The 19,621-nt window shown below is 37.3% G+C and overlaps 1 protein-coding gene across 1 annotated transcript; it reads right to left on the bottom strand.

Moving 5' to 3' along the window:
- Positions 1-18,290: 18,290 nt before the first annotated feature.
- CycC (cyclin C) lies at positions 18,291-19,449 on the bottom strand. The gene is made up of 3 exons (XM_028303682.1): positions 18,859-19,449; positions 18,663-18,755; positions 18,291-18,575 (listed from the first exon to the last, which is right to left on the bottom strand). Exons 1-3 carry the CDS (start codon positions 19,447-19,449, stop codon positions 18,453-18,455), a joined length of 807 nt encoding a protein of 268 aa, XP_028159483.1. The 3' UTR covers positions 18,291-18,452.
- Positions 19,450-19,621: the final 172 nt, after the last annotated feature.

Here is a 19,621-nt window from a genome sequence, read left to right as displayed (position 1 = left end):
GAGGCTGTTAAGAAATTTACGACCACAGTCCAGGCGGCTTGCTGGAAGTGTACTCCAGAATCACAGAACAAGAGACCCAGGCAGAACACAGTTTCAGCAGAGATAAAAAACCTCATCTTGGAAAAGAGAAGACTTCGTAGAGTTTGGCATTGCAGTAGGCATCCTGAAGACAAGACTATCCTCAATAGAGCTACCAAAGACCTCAAACATATGATAGCGAACGAGAAAGATGCTGCTATGGAGGCGTACCTAACGTCATTGTCCGCAACCAATGCAACAAACTACTCTCTTTGGAAAGCTTGTCACACAAACAGCCGCCCTATAGAACCAAAACCTCCAATTAGACTGCCAAACAACAAATGGGCTAGATCCAACCAAGAAAAAGCGGACGCTTTTGGATTTCATCTGGCTGAAGTCTTCAAACCTAATGAGGCTGACCCAGAGTCAGATGAAACGGAAATAGAAGATGCTCTGGACCAGGCTTATCAACTAGATCTTCCCATAAGACCGACTAGACCGAGTGAAATTGAAGACTTAATCAGGCAGTTGGAGGAGAAGAAAGCTCCGGGATTTGACCTGATTGATAAGAGGGTACTCATGGAACTTCCAAGAAAAGCCATTATTTTTCTGGTCATGATCTTTAATGGTGTCATACGAACTGGCTACTACCCGGCCCTATGGAAAGTTTCCCAGGTGATCATGATCAAAAAACCAGGTAAACCAAGTCATGAANTCCGTTCAGTAGTTTTTGAGTGACGTCACCTCTTATAGACCTATAAGCCTCCTACCGGTGACCTCAAAGATATTCGAAAAGGTCCTATTGACGAGACTGTCCACGGAGCTTATAAACAATTCCATCATACCAGACCATCAGTTTGGGTTCAGGAAGTATCATGGCACAGTGGAGCAAATACACAGAGTGTGTAGGGTAATCCGGGAGGCACTTGAACACAAAGAGTACTGCTCCTCAGCGTTTCTGGACGTACAGCAAGCATTTGATAGGGTCTGGCACACTGGCTTGTTGTACAAGATTAAACTGCTTCTACCGTACACTTACTGTGTACTCATAAAGTCCTATCTAGCTGACAGAATATTTCAGATCAAAGAGGGTCAATTCACATCCTGCTTCCATCCCATATCGGCGGGGGTGCCACAAGGGTCAGTTCTGGGACCCGTCCTCTACACAATATTTACTTATGACCTACCTCGAAACGAAGAAGTGACTGTGGCAACCTTTGCTGATGACACCGCAATTTTGGCTCGCAACAAATGCCCTTTGGAGGCTTCAATGATGCTACAACGCAGCTTAGACCAGATTGACAAGTGGCTGACTAAATGGCGAATAAACGTTAGTACATCAAAGTCAGTTCATGTCACATTCGCTCTGCGACGAGGGAACTGCGCTCCAGTCTCTCTCGGAAATGACCCACTTCCACAAAAGGATCACGCGAGGTATCTGGGTCTGTACCTGGACCGCCGGCTCACATGGAGGAAACATGTACAGATCAAGAGAGATGAGACAAACCTCAGATACAGGGGCCTATACTGGATGCTCGGACGAAACTCCAAATTGTCTCTCGACAACAAGCTTCTTATCTACAAAAGTGTTCTGAAACCGGTGTGGACTTACGGAATCCAATTGTGGGGATCAACATGCGACTCCAATATCAGCATCATACAAAGATGTCAGAACTACATCCTCAAACAGATCTCCAACGCACCATGGTTTCTTAAAATTTCGGAACTCCATGAAAATCTAAAAATCAACACAGTCAAAGAGGAAGTCAAAAACATTAGTCAAAAATACAAAAAGAGGCTGACTAACCACCCCAACCACCTTGCTGTGCAGCTCACAATCCCAGAAGCTATGCGGCGACTGAAGCGACGGCACATTCTGGACATCATGGAGAGCCAGAATTGACCATGGAGGGAGTCCCAGTGGGGATTCTGCTTTCATCGCCGATAATCACAGAACAAATCTGTTCATAGTCTTCTGACTGATCGCATGATGGAATAAAGGAAAAAAAAAAGTCACCTCTTATAGACCTATAAGCCTCCTACCGGTGACCTCAAAGATATTCGAAAAGGTCCTATTGACGAGACTGTCCACGGAGCTTATAAACAATTCCATCATACCAGACCATCAGTTTGGGTTCAGGAAGTATCATGGCACAGTGGAGCAAATACACAGAGTGTGTAGGGTAATCCGGGAGGCACTTGAACACAAAGAGTACTGCTCCTCAGCGTTTCTGGACGTACAGCAAGCATTTGATAGGGTCTGGCACACTGGCTTGTTGTACAAGATTAAACTGCTTCTACCGTACACTTACTGTGTACTCATAAAGTCCTATCTAGCTGACAGAATATTTCAGATCAAAGAGGGTCAATTCACATCCTGCTTCCATCCCATATCGGCGGGGGTGCCACAAGGGTCAGTTCTGGGACCCGTCCTCTACACAATATTTACTTATGACCTACCTCGAAACGAAGAAGTGACTGTGGCAACCTTTGCTGATGACACCGCAATTTTGGCTCGCAACAAATGCCCTTTGGAGGCTTCAATGATGCTACAACGCAGCTTAGACCAGATTGACAAGTGGCTGACTAAATGGCGAATAAACGTTAGTACATCAAAGTCAGTTCATGTCACATTCGCTCTGCGACGAGGGAACTGCGCTCCAGTCTCTCTCGGAAATGACCCACTTCCACAAAAGGATCACGCGAGGTATCTGGGTCTGTACCTGGACCGCCGGCTCACATGGAGGAAACATGTACAGATCAAGAGAGATGAGACAAACCTCAGATACAGGGGCCTATACTGGATGCTCGGACGAAACTCCAAATTGTCTCTCGACAACAAGCTTCTTATCTACAAAAGTGTTCTGAAACCGGTGTGGACTTACGGAATCCAATTGTGGGGATCAACATGCGACTCCAATATCAGCATCATACAAAGATGTCAGAACTACATCCTCAAACAGATCTCCAACGCACCATGGTTTCTTAAAATTTCGGAACTCCATGAAAATCTAAAAATCAACACAGTTAAAGAGGAAGTCAAAAACATTAGTCAAAAATACAAAAAGAGGCTGACTAACCACCCCAACCACCTTGCTGTGCAGCTCACAATCCCAGAAGCTATGCGGCGACTGAAGCGACGGCACATTCTGGACATCATGGAGAGCCAGAATTGACCATGGAGGGAGTCCCAGTGGGGATTCTGCTTTCATCGCCGATAATCACAGAACAAATCTGTTCATAGTCTTCTGACTGATCGCATGATGGAATAAAGGAAAAAAAAAATGATTAGGTAGATATTGTTTTAAGTAATTAATATTTCGTTATTGTAATAATTGTAATATTGAATACCTACGTAGGTACATAAAAGTATGTGTAATGAACTAATGAAAGTGATTATTTTTTAATAAAGTTTCCGTGTCAAAATAGTAAACATTATTACATTGTTTCCTTTTCCAATTCGTTATTATACATTTCTACATTTTTAGCCAAGGGCCTGCGGTTACACTTAAGTTTAGCCGGCTAAAGATAGAAGAAACTAACATTAACACCTCGTCGAAGATAAACTTAAGTTTAGCCGGCTAATCTTAAGTTTATGTTCACAACTATCTTTAGCCGTAACATATATATTCTAACACGTGCATGCCTGCATGCCTGCAAGCCTGCTTGCTTGCCTGCTTGCTTGCTTGCCTGCTTGTTTGCTTGCTTGCCTGCTTGCTTGCTTGCTTGCTTGCTTGCTTGCCTGCTTGCTAGCTTGCTTGCCTGCTTGCTTGCCTGCATGCTAGCTTGCTTGCTAGCTTGCTTGCTTGCTCGCTTGCTTGCTTGCTGCATGCAATGCTTATTATAACAAATGAACTTTATATAAAATTACTAGCTTTGGTCGCCCGCTACGCGGGCTACAAAAGCTAGATCTGCGATGCTGGCCGCTCCGGGCTTCGCCCTACGCGGCGCTCGGCCTGCGGCCTCGCATTCGGAGCTCGGCCTTCGGCCTCGCAAAAATTACACGGGGCGTTTATTGTCTGTCACTGTGCTCTTGTGCTTTTTTGACGCAACACAAGTTTAACTATGGTAACTCTCGGGGTTTGAACCATCGCTCGGCCTTCGGCCTCGCCTTTCTGTTTGTCACTGAGCTCTAGTGCTTTTTTGACGCAATAAAAATTAATCTTGGGCGATTTTTGGGCTTGATACTACCGCTCGGCCTTCGGCCTCGCCTTTTTCTACGTTAGCTAAGCCCCCCTGCATACAATTTGTATGGAGAATTTAGTCCCTTTAGGAAAACGGGTGAACGCTTGGCGGCCATCTTGGATTTCCAAAATTTTGCATTTTTGCCTTAATCTGGACCATTTTCCGCGCCGAAACCCATTTTTACTTTTTTTCTAACTTCACCCAGTCCCGAGGAGCAACGCCTTAAAAACACCCATGTCACAAAATTTTGTGTTCCCGTAATTCCCAGTGTTGCCAGGTGATCGAGATGAAAATGGTGAAATGTCATTAGTTTGACCTATTTGCAGGAGGCGTCATCCAACTTTATGACCGAAAGTCGTTATTTCCATTTTTTACATTTTTGGACCAAAACTCTCAAAGTATGGCAACACTGGGAATCATTGTTTTTCCAAACAATACTCCTTGATAAACTACGTAATCGCCCCATACTTCCTGACTTTCCCAAATGTTGCCAACTACCTGAAAAATGCATTTGAAAAATCAGAAAACTGAAACTTTTTACAAAATGGCCGCTCGCTCTGCCGCCATCTTGATTTTCCATGATTTCGGATTTTTCCCATAATCTGGGTCGTATAACCGACCAAACCCCATTTTCAGATTTTCCCTGCTGTAGTGTTTGTATCTACGTACTAGATAGATACAATACGCTGTCTCACGTACACAAGTGATAGGCAGTCACGTGACGTCGTTACGAGTGGGACGAGTCAGTCGTACGGCAGACGCCGGCGAGTACGGACGTGCCGCAGTGAGACGCTTGGTGTGACGGTGAGCCAGTGTGCACATTTAGGTACACTACAAGTGGCGACGAGGATAAATACACATTTTTTGAAAAATAAGGAAAATAAAAGGTCAGTAAAATACATATTTTTGAAATAATAATTAATTTGTAACAAACCTGCCATAATAATTAAAGTTCAGTAATGTGTCTGATTTCATCGAGTTATGGATAAAATAACGATTATTCTGCTTTGGAAAGGGCATAATTATTTTGTTGTATGAGAATAGTCAAGTTAGCAGGCGAAAACATTTTGGTTTTTATCATTATAAAATCAGATTTTATTAGAAATACTTAATAGACTGTAATGAAAAATAACAATAAAATATTTTAATTACCACGTGATCGCAAAATCTACCACCAAGATTTTGCGGATACACTATAAAAGTCCAGCTACCTGTCAAAGATCAACGTACGCGTGACACATGTCAGCAGAGCACCGAGCGACGTGACCTCACTCTGGAACGCCTCGAGGCGGACTGAATTTGAACGATTCGTGCGCGGCGATTTATAGTAGTTTTCAAATACTCATAGAAAAAAAATTACAATGAATTATTTTAAATTTCAAAGTAAATATTTTAGATAAGATATTCTTCTATTATATTAAGCTATTTTTGTGTTGAATAAAGGAAGAATATTGGTGAAAAAATCACTTTGATTTTTGGGTATTTCACGTTCTTTTAATTTGTGATTTCTTATTGTAAAATGCTTAAATCTAAAAATTTTCTCAGATAACTATTTGCCCAAGGATCTATGCTATAGGATATAAATGTTTGTTAAATCGTTTTCACAGTATTTTTATAAAAATTTCAGATTGTAAACTGACGCTAAAGTGGAAATTTACAAAACCTGTGTGGACTTATCTTGATAGAATTCTTAAATGCTAAACTAATCGCAATATTTTCTCAATTAACTATTTAGACGACGAAATTGCCTAACTATTTATGCCTATAACATATTTGTAGTATTACTGGTTAATGATTGTAACGCGTTGAAAAAGTACTGTTTTTGCGCCAAACGGCGTAAACGCTCTTAAGGGTAATATACTAAGGCTAAGTTGCACCAATTTATTTTAACTGTAACAATAACCGGTGCTTTTTGTATGAAGTTTGACAGATTTTTAAGGTTTATTAAAGTTAGCCTGCTTAGGAAATTACTCTAAAAAGAACTATCATGTTTCACTAAAGAAGAAAAACTATCTTCAAGTATTTCTCTTTTTATTTTACTTACTCTATTCATTCATTTGCATTACCAGTTAATTTAATAACAGCCATACGAATAACCTCACTAAGTTACAAACGTAACCGAATAACAAGGTCCATTTAGTTCATATCAGTGGTGTAACATGCTTTATTGTCCATAAGCGTATCCTCGCGTGGCCAGTTACTATTTCCACTGTGTTACTATTCCCCTGCGTTACTATTACAATATTACCCTCCGGAATCCCGGGCCGTTTCTCGAGCCATTTGGCGTAATGCGCGGTTTGGCTGGATTGACAGGATAGCGGGTAGGCTTGACTGAGAGCGGAGAGATGCGATAGATTTTTTAGTTCACCTGTAGAGTCGGGATTAGTAATGTAAGTAGGTATTATATTAGTTTAGTTTTCGGCTTATTATTCCAGAATTTATGGCTTATTTTTAAAGCTTATGTCAAAGTTGAACTGTTTTTATTTAGTGCCTCTTGTTGTTTTATTGTGTGGTTCCAAATTCCAATGTACTGATAATAAAATGGCTGTATAATTATGATAATATACAATTTTTGGTTCAGACTTTTTATTTTATTTTTCCTTTCGCCTCACCTCTGAAAAGAAGTCACTATGTTTCACACTGTTTAGACCTATCTTTTTTATCTTGGAAGGAACTCAAAGATTTTAAGCTTGTTAGATTAGATACCTTTATGCTAATAAAACATTTTTGATAATATCGACACCATTAAATTTATGATCTTACATTCTACAAACTGTGTTTTACAGTTATAATTAAAAGTCTATTACTTAGTTACTGCGTTTTAAAAGTTCTTAAAACCGCTGTCGGTCAAACCGCGGCCTATCCGAGTCGCTCCGCTTCTCTAACTACCGCAAAACTAACGATAGTTGCAATGTTAAGCCCAAACTGATTTAATGACGCCTATTTGAGATTCAAACCGAAAACAGTACAACGGTTCATTTCCCATGAATATTGGAAAATCCCATCTTGGGAACTGTAACATGGATAGATTTAACTGTCACTTTATACAGTACTTTAATTAAAAAATAACACTTTCATATTAGTCGAGTTATTTAATAACTTTTTGCAGAAATTAATGCAAAAAGAATGGACTTGCTAAACGTTTTTCGTCAGTCAACTTTTGCGACACGCACAAAGCTGTGAGCGCGATCCAGGTTATTTTGTTTTTCATACATTCGTAGATGACTCAATATAAAATCAATTGATGAAAGCCGCCCGCAGCACTGAACAATATGGATTCATTAACAATAACTCTTTTTTTCTATCTTTTTTTCTAGCAAAAACGTCTACTAAAATAAATACCCAATATATTTATATCAAATACTTAATCTGAAAATTAACTATCCCCTACGGGTCCCTTAATTTATTTACGGATAATAACCTCATAATACGTGGAACAAGACATGGGGTAGGCTGCAGCCGGGAAAGCCGGATTAGTTCAGGAAATTCGCCAAAGAGTTGCCTCATACGGGCTAGCGTGTAGCCAGGGATGGTAGAGCCTTGGTATACCATAGCTTGTGATGGGAAATTGCACATGGAAATGCGAAAAATCGGTATAGGTAACAGGTTCTAAGTTGAGAGGCTTAAACATTTTTGATTGAGCATTCTTTTATCCTTCAAGATCCGCGAATCTAGACACAATAGATAATCAATTGTTATAACATTAATTAATGCCGTCTGGGACTCAAGCGGTTAATGATTTTTTTGATTATGCACACAGGGTAGATAGAAATCTACCTAATACCCTGTGTGCCGAATAAATATTACTATTCTTTTCTATTAATACTGACTTGATATTACATAATAATGTTAGATTTTTCATTTATTATATTATGTTAAAATTGGACTAGCACTCATGTTTGACCAATATGTTATATTATCACTAAAAGTATCAGTAGAAGCAATTTTAGGTCCTGCTAGTAGGGGAGACCTCAAGATCTCTATTTCTTATTATTTTGTAAATACATGATCATTGAGTTGAATTAATTTACCTGAAAATACGTACTTCATCTTACTAAAATAATAGACTGTACTAAGCAACCATAAGGGCACGGGTTCAGATTAAAATGACAAGTCCACCTCTAGCCTGGCCCTCGAACTATCTCGCGCGCGCAGCTGACACTATAATCCCCGATAAGGCCCGCACATTTACATTCAATTCTAATTTCGAAACACCCATTCCTACTCGGCTCTGATTGCCTGGTACTTGTCAACGCTGATTAAAGGCTGATACGGACTTTGTGTGGTTTACTGGATCTGTGGGTTACGAACAATTTATCGATGTAATAATAGACTTCACAACATCAATATAAAGTCTTCTCTAGAACGAGAAAGCTTTACTTTAAATTACAGGTTTATCGTTCTTGGATTTCATCATCATCATCATCATCATTTCAGCCATAGGACGTCCACTGCTGAACATAGGCCTCCCCCAATGCTTTCCATGTTGATCGATTGGTAGCGGCCTGCGTCCAGCGCTTCCCTGCTACCTTTACGATGTCGTCGGTCCACCTTGTAGGTGGACGTCCCACGCTGCGTTTTCCGGTACGCGGCCTCCATTCCAGAACCTTTCTGCCCCATCGGCCGTCAGTTCTGCGTACTATGTGCCCTGCCCATTGCCACTTCAGCTTGCTAATCCGTCGGGCTATGTCAGCGACTTTGGTTCGTTTACGGATTTAACACAATACATATATTTCAGACAAGCGCTTGATTTAGAAAAAGTTGCCTGTGACTGATGGTGGTCATTCAAAAAACTATACTTAGGCTGAGTAGCACCACCTAACTTTAACGGTAACTATGACGATAACCGGTGCTTTTTGTATAGAGTTTGACGTTTGTCAAAGTCAAAGTAAGATGGTGCTACCCACCCTTAGGCTGGGCTGGGTTGCACCATCTTACTGATCTTACTTTGACTTTAACAAACGTCAAAAATCTGTCAAACTACATACAAAATACACCAGTTATCGTTATAGTTACCGTCAAAATTAGGTGGTGCAACTCAGCTTTTTATTTTAAAAGTAGAAAATATTAAAAATAATCACTGTACCTATATTTTAAGAAATTGTAAGTTTCATAAAATAAGTCAAATTAATTAAGCTTTAAATTCCTACAGGAATATTGGATGTACCTTTTCACCGACTCAGCAACATAATGTAGACTACTTAAAAAGAAAAGTGTACATAAAATTAAGCATTCTAAGGGCAAAGGGCACTTAATTGAGTTTGTTCAGGACAAAACAAAGAGCAGAAACTTTTTAAATTGAGTGTCCGTGAAGTGTTGCCAACATGTTGATCTTTCTAACTGGGGCTACCTGACGGCCCGAGTTAATATTTTCTTTGGATAAGTACGTTTTTACTTGGGAGCTGCAGTTTTAGTTTTGTTTAGTTATGTAAAAGAGGATAAGTCGGGACATTGGGGCCGTAAAAATAATAAGTTCTTGGACTTTTTCTTCTTGCGCTAGTTTTATTTTGGTAAATGAAGATATAAAATACCACAGCTGATATTCCATGTTAGACTTTAATCCCACACATAGAGATCTGGACATAGAGCAATCCATAATACATAATCAGAGAAACTAATATTTCTTTTCGTATAAGTACAGGTTGATTCACGCATGATATTCTAAACTGGGAACAATGACACAAAGTAATTTTTCAAAGATTTACAAACTGAACCCATTTTGGGTTTTTAACCAAAGAATGTAGGTAATTTCAACTAAAAACCTTTATGTTGCTGCATAAAATTTTATCGACTGATTTGTTTCACATCCACCTTCCATCCACAGGGGATTCCTTGTTGTATTCATATCTCTGAAATGACAAACATGCCAAAACATACAAAATATCCGAACTTCACGAATAAAAGCTGAACTTTTTTACTATCACGTTATTCCTATTACACCTATGATAAAATGTTACTGGTTCCCAAATGTATCGATACAGGGGGACGTGAGTATTTTTCCTTTTTTATCTGGAAAGTTTGGTTATGGCTGTTGTATTTTGCGAGGAATTTATTGCTTAGCACGTGTGTTAGTCATACCTGTGTAGGTAGAGTATGACTACAGTAAGTTAAATCACAAAATCACAGATAGAAAAATACTAAGTGAAATGTTATCAAATACAGGCATTGTGACACTGGCAACACGGGAATCTTATAAGATTTTTTACTCATTCCTCTTTTATATAAATATAAAAGAGGAATGAGTAAAAACTCTAATCGCCCTAGAAAAAACTCTGCTTAATCTTAGTAATTGATATGATATTTCGGTTAATCTGTAACCAGATGCTTATTTCAAAATACGGAGGTATTATTACTTATTATTATTACTTGGAGAAGTAAAGTTTTAAGCACAGTATTTAATTTATGTAAAAAGAAGCCTTAAGTTTCTCTTGTTTTAAAAATAAATTAAACCCCTCTGACATTAACTTCGTTACTTTAAAAACTTTTGGCAATTTTTAACCTCCGGCAAAATGTCAACAAATGATTTAATTGATTGGCCTGACTCAGAAACAAGCCTCAAGAAAAGCAAAGTAGCCAAGATTTATTGTACTTTCGCTAGCAATTAAAGGCGAAAGTGAAAAATCTGCAAACTCCGCCGTTTACTCTTTCTATAAATTGGTCAAATTTTTCTTGCGAAACTTTTTGATTCGACCCCTTTCTTTGGCAATCAGGCAATTCTTACAACGCCCCCGCAAGAGGCACAGAGCAGTATTTCGTAGAGAGTGCTTTTTATTTATGTACTAGTGGATTACAATTTTTTTTAAACAATTCTTTACTGATATGACTGGGAAATAAAACACATGATAAGTAGTGGAGAAAGTGTCATCTGATTTTAAATAAACGAAACTTTACCTTCATTTGAATAATTCATATTATTGTGTTTTGTGTGTCATTATGACTTTTGATTATTATAATTTTCTCACCAAAGGCAATTCGATTTTTTCAAGTTTTTTAAACCGAGATAGAGTGAAATATTAATTTGAAAAAAAATATTATGTTATCCTTCCGTAGGCTCTGACATACCACTATGTTACTCTGTACATTAAAATCAGACAAACACAACAATAATGGGCGCCGCGCAAATACAATTAGTTTAATTAATGAATTAAGAACCGGCGAGTTTCTTTATCTTATTATTAATTTGTAACGTCTTAGCCAGACGTCTTACAAACGAGAGAGAGGCAAACATTTGCGAAACTTGCCGGATTACTTAACTCAATGGGATTGCACACCTTAACCCTTTGAGGCTTGAGTATCTGTTATCGAGTTAAAACCTTTGAATAATATTGGCAGTGCGGTTGAGAATTAAAATTTGGCTGCGAATTTAGATTGGAGTGGTAAGAACACAATTATATTGCCCTAACTTAGTTTAGTTGTCATAGAGTTATTGCATAGATAGATAAACTATAAGCTAAAAAGTTCATGCTCGTTCAACTAATTAGCCTTAGCCAAAAGGACGCGGACGTCTACAAGTTTTCCTCCGGTCGTTTCAGCTGAATGACGTCCACTGCTAGACAAAGGCCTCCCTCAAGGATTTCTTAAATAACGAACGATCCTGCGCTGCTCGCATCCAGGTACTTCTTCCCGCGACCTTCACCAGATCCAACTACAAGTCTTACTGAGTGGAAAAGAAAGTGAGATACTGGGCTCAAAAAAGCATAAGTACAATAAAATTGTTTTCTTAAAAAACATCATTTATTAAGATTAGACGGTCTAACAAATGTAATGTTTTCTTCATAACATTACAATAAGAATAATGAACCTGATTTGACGCGGGGCGCATATGACACGCGTCTTCAAATTTAAAGACGCTAACAAATGGGTGCAAAGAAAATGACATTAATCAGGGTCAGGAAGCGGTATGATTTGAATATAAAACGTTAACACTCTTAAAACTGGAGTGAGTTACTGAAAAATGGGTCTTATGGTATGGTTTTAAGAGTGGGGGGTTATGGTGTGTTTAGGAGGTTCATGAGGTGTGACGCGGGCATGTGAGCCCGTCATTAGTCATAAGAGTGGGGGGTTCTGAACGACTACAGACGTGACCAGAAAGGAGATGATAGCCGATAGCGGCCATGTCACTTACGTGGAAGTCACGTGTGTTGAAGATACTGATACTGAGAGTTAAACCCAAAATAATTTGCATAAAGGTGTGTTAGTAAGGCAGTTTGATAAGATACAATATAAATCAGTATGATTTGTTTGTAAAATAAATATGTCTTTACCTATGCGAAACGTGTACATTTTACTTTATTTATTTGGCTAAATTACGTTTTGATTAATATAGATTTGAGAGGTCATTGAAGTGACCAACATTGTTCTACAACTCTAACTACTCTGCTTCAGGTAACTTTATTTTACTAAGCAATTTTGTTTCTTATAAAGATAACGTCAATTTAAAACCACTTACGAATAACCTGTTTAATAACACTTAAAAAGTACGACGTCATTGCTTCGGATTTTGTCACGCGGTACGTTCCTTACCCAGTGTCGAATAAATTCCCAATAATTACATTATCACAAATTCCACCGCCTCACCGGCAGCATTTTTCTTCCACCTCCGAAGCCCATAATTCCTAATGACATGCAATAACCGTACCCCAATTTCGACGTAAACCCCCCATAACAATATCGACATCAGCGAATTTTTTACCCTGCGAGTTTTACCCCGCGAATTTTATTTGTAACACTTTGGGTAATCAAAAATTGGGCGGGAGCTGTTTATCGGCCACTCAATTTGATTTTTACGCCGCACTGATTTCACTTCTTATACGAGGTAGTGTGGGGGAAAGAAAAGTCGGGGATAAGACATGTCACCTTTTCTCTTCAATCGAAGAATCTAATCGTTTAAATTACTCGTGCTTTAAAAATATACTCCAATGATGACCATTATGTTACCAGTTACGTTAGTGTGTAAAAATTAGAAAAAACGAGAATTTTAAAAGTAGGTAGTGCAATGGTCAAAAACGCGAAAGGACTTTTTTATAGTTTCAGAACGACCCTTGTAAAAATTTATTAGATTTTAACTTGACAACTGATGAGACAGTTGCAGCAGATCATAGACAAATAGCAAAATACCTGGTTCAGATCAGCTCTACACACTAAAATACCTACTTATCAGTATATCAGTAGTAGTAGTTTCTTGTTATCATTTCAAAGAGCTTTTAAAAAGTCCAGTAGTACTGGCAACATCTACCGACATGTCCATACTATCCAAACATCAAAATAATATTCTCCAATCCCCAATTTGCCGGTAATCTAAATAACACTCTCTGACCAGTGGCCGGCGGTAGTATATTTATATTCCGCACGCTCCCGAGGGATTTCAATTGTCAAAACCTTCACAATCCAGTTAAGGAGAAGGGTGCGGTTATTTTTATTTCGATTTTGAGGATCTGAGTGAGTGAATGATCTTGGTAGATACAAATTGAAGAGTCAGAGTGATCTCAAATCAAAGATGATACTTAATACATATTTTATACGACTAAAGTGACATCAGATATTGAGTATCAGTTGTTACAGTTGTTTGTTTTATATTAAAGATTAATTAAAAAACATAATATTTCCTATATTAAAGCAAAACGATGGTGTTTGAAGTAATAAGAAACGTTCCGCTGCTGGGATTCATTCTAAAATAATTACTTCTATAACCAATAAGATTTTTGTAGAACCTTCACTATTTTATGTAACTAAATAAACATAAATACAACAGACAGCAATTTCATCATAAGCTGGCACATTCATAAGACTTGCAATAAAAAGCGGCTGCGCGTGCATCCATTATTCAATACCATTAACTTTGCAAGTTTCAAAATTCTCAAGCACCTATTTATTACGTTCTCAACAAACAACTCTAAAATTATGCCGCATACGTGCCCTCATGCCCCATAAAGAAAGCACACGGGTTATGCACGAAAATGATATAACCCAAGATTTTCGATTTTCTTGTCTCTCGATTTTTTTGTCTATCAAGTACTACCTACTAACCAAAAGTACAGCCCTAAATTCGAATTTGAATCGTGTTTTTATTTTAGAATCTTCTTGTAATGCATTTTTAAATACTGTATTTGACAGCAATCACGACAATTTGTGTAAAGTTAGCACGTTTTAGCATTGTAATATGTTGTGAAAAACAAATATAAATAACCCTCCTTATGGCGCAGTCGGGTAACAATTTTACTATAACTGGAAAAGTGAGGGTTTTCCTAAACTTATTTTTCTTGTGTTACGACATTTTTCCCGTGAACGTACTTACGATATAGTCGTACAGTCGTAACTCGTAAAGTATAAATGGCATTCAAATGCGATGTTATTTCGCCGCCAACACACGGTAATTTATTTCCGCGGGCTTCATAATTTTCTTTTATTCACTTTATGTTGATTTCCCTTAGAGTAAGAGCGGGTAACGATAATATTATTTCAAGGGCCCCATGACTCATGGGATGTTGTTCCTTGCTGTTATGCGTTAAGGGTGTCTCTGGATTGGTGGTAATTAAATAATTTGTTTGGATTGGGTTAGATGGTTTAGGTGGTAAGTGTATTAGAGTTGAGAAAACTGAACTAAACTCTACTAATATATAAAATGAAAAATGCAAATAAATCTACCTACTAACCTAAAACAAGGATATTTTTCTGAGCCACCACTTATGAGATTTTTTCGTTTTCTTTTCCAAATAACTGTTTTACTGTGTGGGTATACTGTTTTGTATAAAATTTTGGCGGTTAAAGTTAAGAAAAGTGGGCATATAGCACTCTATCATAAAAAAATCTTGACTAATCTTGATAAAGTCAATGAACTTTATTTCTCTAAACCTAAACCTGAGCCACCTAATTTAGTTTTCACGTTCTATTTCCAATTAATTTCTTTATACTAGGTATTCTACGAGTATGGATTTGAAAGATATTTTTACTTATTATGTATTCAGTTTTGTATGAGTGTTACCTTTGATTTTTCAAAACCCCTCTTGAACCGAGCGTTGGTAAAACGTTATCTGCATTTTAATAAAACGTTGTCGAGTGTTTACACATGTATCCCCGATGCAAAGTTCAAGTCGTTCAATAAAGCGGCATGCGGGGCGATTTTCGCGCTTTGGGAGGAAAACATACGGGTAGTTATTTTGGAATGGCACACTTAGGGAAAAATAAGTTTTTGGTGAAAAATGTACTCAATACTCAATACTCAATTCTTTATTGCATCCATAATGTTACAGAGGTGGTATGTATGGTTTTATAAGATACAATTATGTACCCTGTCGGGCACAGCATTCTAAGAGAGGGGAAGAATTTATAAATATTTAATTAATTCAATTATATTATTAATTATATTATTAGTTATTAATTATTTATCACAATAGGTATACAATTAATTTAATAATTGGTATTACTATTACATATAACATATTATTAATTTTGTACTTAGATTATTTTATGGCTTTGTACTTAGATTATTTTACATGTAGGCTCCAGTTGGTTTATTTTGTGAATAAATGATTGTGTTGAAAGGGTTTGCAATAAATAATTACTGTTTTATGAACTCATATTTATTGTAGCTAGAGCTAGGAAAATAGATAAGTACTATAAACAAATACTTATACATTTCAGTCATACTTTCAACTATTGTGTTACTCAAACAGGCCATTAATTCAAAGGCACTTACATTTTTAAACTAAAATAAATGCCTATACTTACATTGTTACAGTAAAATAATGGCAGATTTGAGTAACAATTGAAAATATGATATTATTTCCCATGAAAATATTTGTCATTAGAAAATTAAATCTGACTAGGTACTACTGAAAAGAGCCCGAGACTTCCTATTTTAGCAGTGGGACGTGTTATTTCAGTCCCACGTTACATAAACGACGCGTTTCCTGACGTAATAGACGCCTGTATATTCCAACGCTATAACGTCGGCAGCGTTAAGCTGAATATTATGAGACGATGGCCGTCGCAGGTGCCGCTAAACATCCAAGTTGAGGAGCTGAGCGTGTCAGTCACGTCCTGGGTACGACAGTAAGTACAATTCGAATGTGCAGAGAGATTTTAGAGGAAAGAGAGTCTAAAATGCGGTTTGTTTTCAATTTGTTACTTAAAGAAATAAAACAAGTAAAAGGTTCATCATCATCGTCATAGGACGTCCACTGTTGAGCAATCCGGTTGCTGAAGATTTTTCATATTATTTCTGACATTTACTTTTATTGTTTTAAGCTTTCATGGCGCTTGCAACAGTGCCGAAATATCGGAAACTCAAAATTAAGGTACGTGGTAGCAATCCCGTCAGTAATAATAATTATTTTTGACATATTGCAATGAATATTCATAAAAAATTAAGTATATAGATTAGGCGACTGTTTATTGTTGAGAAAGCGATATCTAGTGACACCGAACAGTCGTCCGAAAAGATTATAGTACGGTTTAAAAGTCTCAACTGAGACCATTAAATTATTTTAGGAAAAATATTGAATTACTTAACTACCTAAATGGGAAATTCGTCTGACAATTTAATAAAAAGGAACCTTGCATACACACTTCTCCTCATAAGCTTATGAAAACAACCATAACTTACGCACATCGGTATGTTCGCAACTTCTAAACCCTTGTTTTATTTCCTCTGTTTCCGAAATTCCTGATTTTATCAAATCCACCAAGCAAACACCGATCGGGAGGATGTGCTGAGATTTGCGAACACAGGATAAATTGACCGGTAATAATAAAGCCACAGTTTAAGAGAACACAGTAGGTTAACTGACCGCTAGAGATTTAAAAGGCAACCGTTACTGGCAGACCTATTAACTCACAGCTTAAACCACTGAATGGATTGCACTTTATATGTTTTTTAAAATTAGTTTCACACAGGTATATAGGAATGTGTATGGAAAAATTACTCACATGAATTATCAAGGAGATGGCTGGCAGCGGCTAGATGAAAAAAGTAGTAGATCGGGCTTTGAGGCGTTCCTTGGCGGAAAATGGTTTCCACGCCGGTCTTCCACTAGGCTTGCCTCATATTGTTTACTGCCTGAAATAAAATAAAAGAGTATAATAAAATCCTTAAAGACTTTACCTTGTTACCTTCTATATAGAATAAAGCACACAAATACTGGTAAAGTTTTATTCATAATAGATAGCAAAAGGATTACTTATAGGTCTAAGTATAATCACATAGAGCCTTGTATTTCTTCTATGAAATGACATTAAAGAAGTTTTTGCCTTTTAGAGACAGCTTTGCGCATCGTATCTCTGTGGTATCCGTAGTAGTGAGATTGAATTGACCCACTGCACCCATTTGCACTGTGATAAAAACGTAAAGGGTAAGAATGTAGATGCTATTTAGATAATTGTTGGCCCCGTCCGCCGGGCAGTGTATTGGAAAACTGAGCAGATAGGGGGTTTATGGGCACCTAAGGCGGTCATCAACCGACTTCAAAAAAGGAGGAGGTTCTCAATTCGACCCGTATGTTTTTTTTTTTTTTTTTTTTTTCTATGTTTGTTACGCGATAACTCCGCCAATTATGAACCGATTTGAAAAAATCTTTTTTCGGCGTATAGGTAATACTTCAAGGGTGGTCCCATTTAAATTTTATAATAGAAAAAACAACCCCCAAGGGTGGAAAATTGGGGATGAACTTTTTTATACGCAATATCTCCGCCGATTATAAATCAATTTGAACGATTCTTTTTTTGTTGAATAGGTATTATCAAAAGGGTGGTTTCATGCGAATTTGAAGAAAATATTTCACCCCCAAGGGTGGAAAATTGGGGATGAACTTTTTTATACGCAATTTTTTTAATTTTTAGTTTTTTTTTGTGTTCACGCATTTGAAGTCGGTTTTATTTTTTTAAAAAGTTAATTATTAAAAAAGTTGTGCTTTAGAATTATTGGGAAATGGTGTCAAATACCCAATTCCTAAATTCTAGAAGTACGTTTATTGTACTGAAATTGTCAATAATGTTATTACATATTTACAGACTTTAAATATTACATACAGTTGTACCAATTCATTCAAGGCTCAAACCTACCGAACTATACCAGTGAAACAGCTAACAGATTAGTTTGCCTTAAATATTTAATAGTTCATACACTTGACCGAACGCCACAAATTGTGCTGGTATCACTTATAGAATTGATATAAAAATAAAGCCATACTACAAACACCCATTTTCCTAAGTCTTATGAACTCTGATAGGAATTATTATTAAATAAATGACTATTATCTCTGGGGGGCTGGCTTTGGCTTTGGCATCTTGGCTAGGAGCCCTTGTATTTCCTTCTTTTCATCGTAACTCTTCCACATTTCATACAAGTTAATGATGGACCGCACAATCTCTTGAATCTGTAAAAACGGCATGTGTTAAAATAATATAATGATTTCACCTCAAATTATAATATATTTTCTGATAAAACTAACACTTTTTATTACCTTGTCCATATCAACATTCAATTCAGCAAACCAACTCTTTTGGTTTTCATTCCCTAGCATTACACATGCTATGTGTAAAGCAGCTATTGCAATCTGAAAGAATAAAAAAACAACAAAATAAATTATTAAATTTAAACAAAAATAAAATAACCAGAAATAGATGTTAATAGATCTGCAAAATATATCTCATAAATACCTGATATGGTGGGTATAGTAAACTGACATCAGTTCTCAATGAATCATTGACTATTCTCCATGCATAAGTTAGCAATTGGTCATCTTGGCCCATATCTTGAACAAATAAAAGCAGGGGTCTGTATGGCTGATACACTATGAGACAGCAATCCAAGTTCTCCAATAAATAGAATTCACACTCTAGTATGTGGTTAGATCTGTAGGGAAATTCTTGCTGCCCGTATGCATAGCCAAATTTAGTCTTGATTACAGTCTGACAAGTAGTCATTACTCTAGAATTAGAAATTACACCAAATTCTTCGACCTTGGAAGCCAAGAACACGCATGTAGGAGCTAAAAGTAACGGGTCTATGCACTTCAAAGAATTCCTTGCGTAGAACCTCTTGAAGTAAACTGTAGCCGTGGCAATCACCTGCTGTCGCACCTTCAGTTGCTCACCCAATGCTTGTATGATACTCGCAAAGAAATTGAATATTTTCTGATATTCTTCTTCGGTTAGAATATTGAGGTCATGTTGACGGTCTCTGATTAGATCTGTTTTGTCTAGTAACCATTGCTGGTGATGCGAACTTTGCCAAAAATTACCTGCCATTATTTATCTCGTAACGTATAGAAAATAGATTTATCCTTAGAATTAGGTTTTAATGCATGTAAAAATGCAAAAATAGCAGAATCTGAAACGAACGGCGCTACACAAACGTCAACATTAAATGTCAATGACCGACCGAACTGTCAAACTGACATTTGAAATTCGAACTTCTATG

This window comes from Ostrinia furnacalis, unplaced genomic scaffold (assembly GCF_004193835.3).
Source record: "Ostrinia furnacalis isolate ACB-3 unplaced genomic scaffold, ASM419383v2 OfSCF1268, whole genome shotgun sequence".
Lineage (NCBI taxonomy): Eukaryota > Metazoa > Arthropoda > Insecta > Lepidoptera > Crambidae > Ostrinia > Ostrinia furnacalis.
This window is presented reverse-complemented; position numbering and strand designations above follow the sequence as displayed.

What these genes read in the sequence shown, in the direction of transcription:
- CycC (XM_028303682.1), bottom strand. Translation starts at nt 19,449, where the DNA reads ATGGCAGGTAATTTTTGGCAAAGTTCGCATCACCAGCAATGGTTACTA. An exon ending in TACTATACCCACCATATCAG is followed by an intron (nt 18,756 to 18,858) that starts GTATTTATGAGA and finishes TTATTCTTTCAG; the next exon opens with ATTGCAATAGCTGCTTTACA. An exon ending in TGAATGTTGATATGGACAAG is followed by an intron (nt 18,576 to 18,662) that starts GTAATAAAAAGT and finishes CCGTTTTTACAG; the next exon opens with ATTCAAGAGATTGTGCGGTC.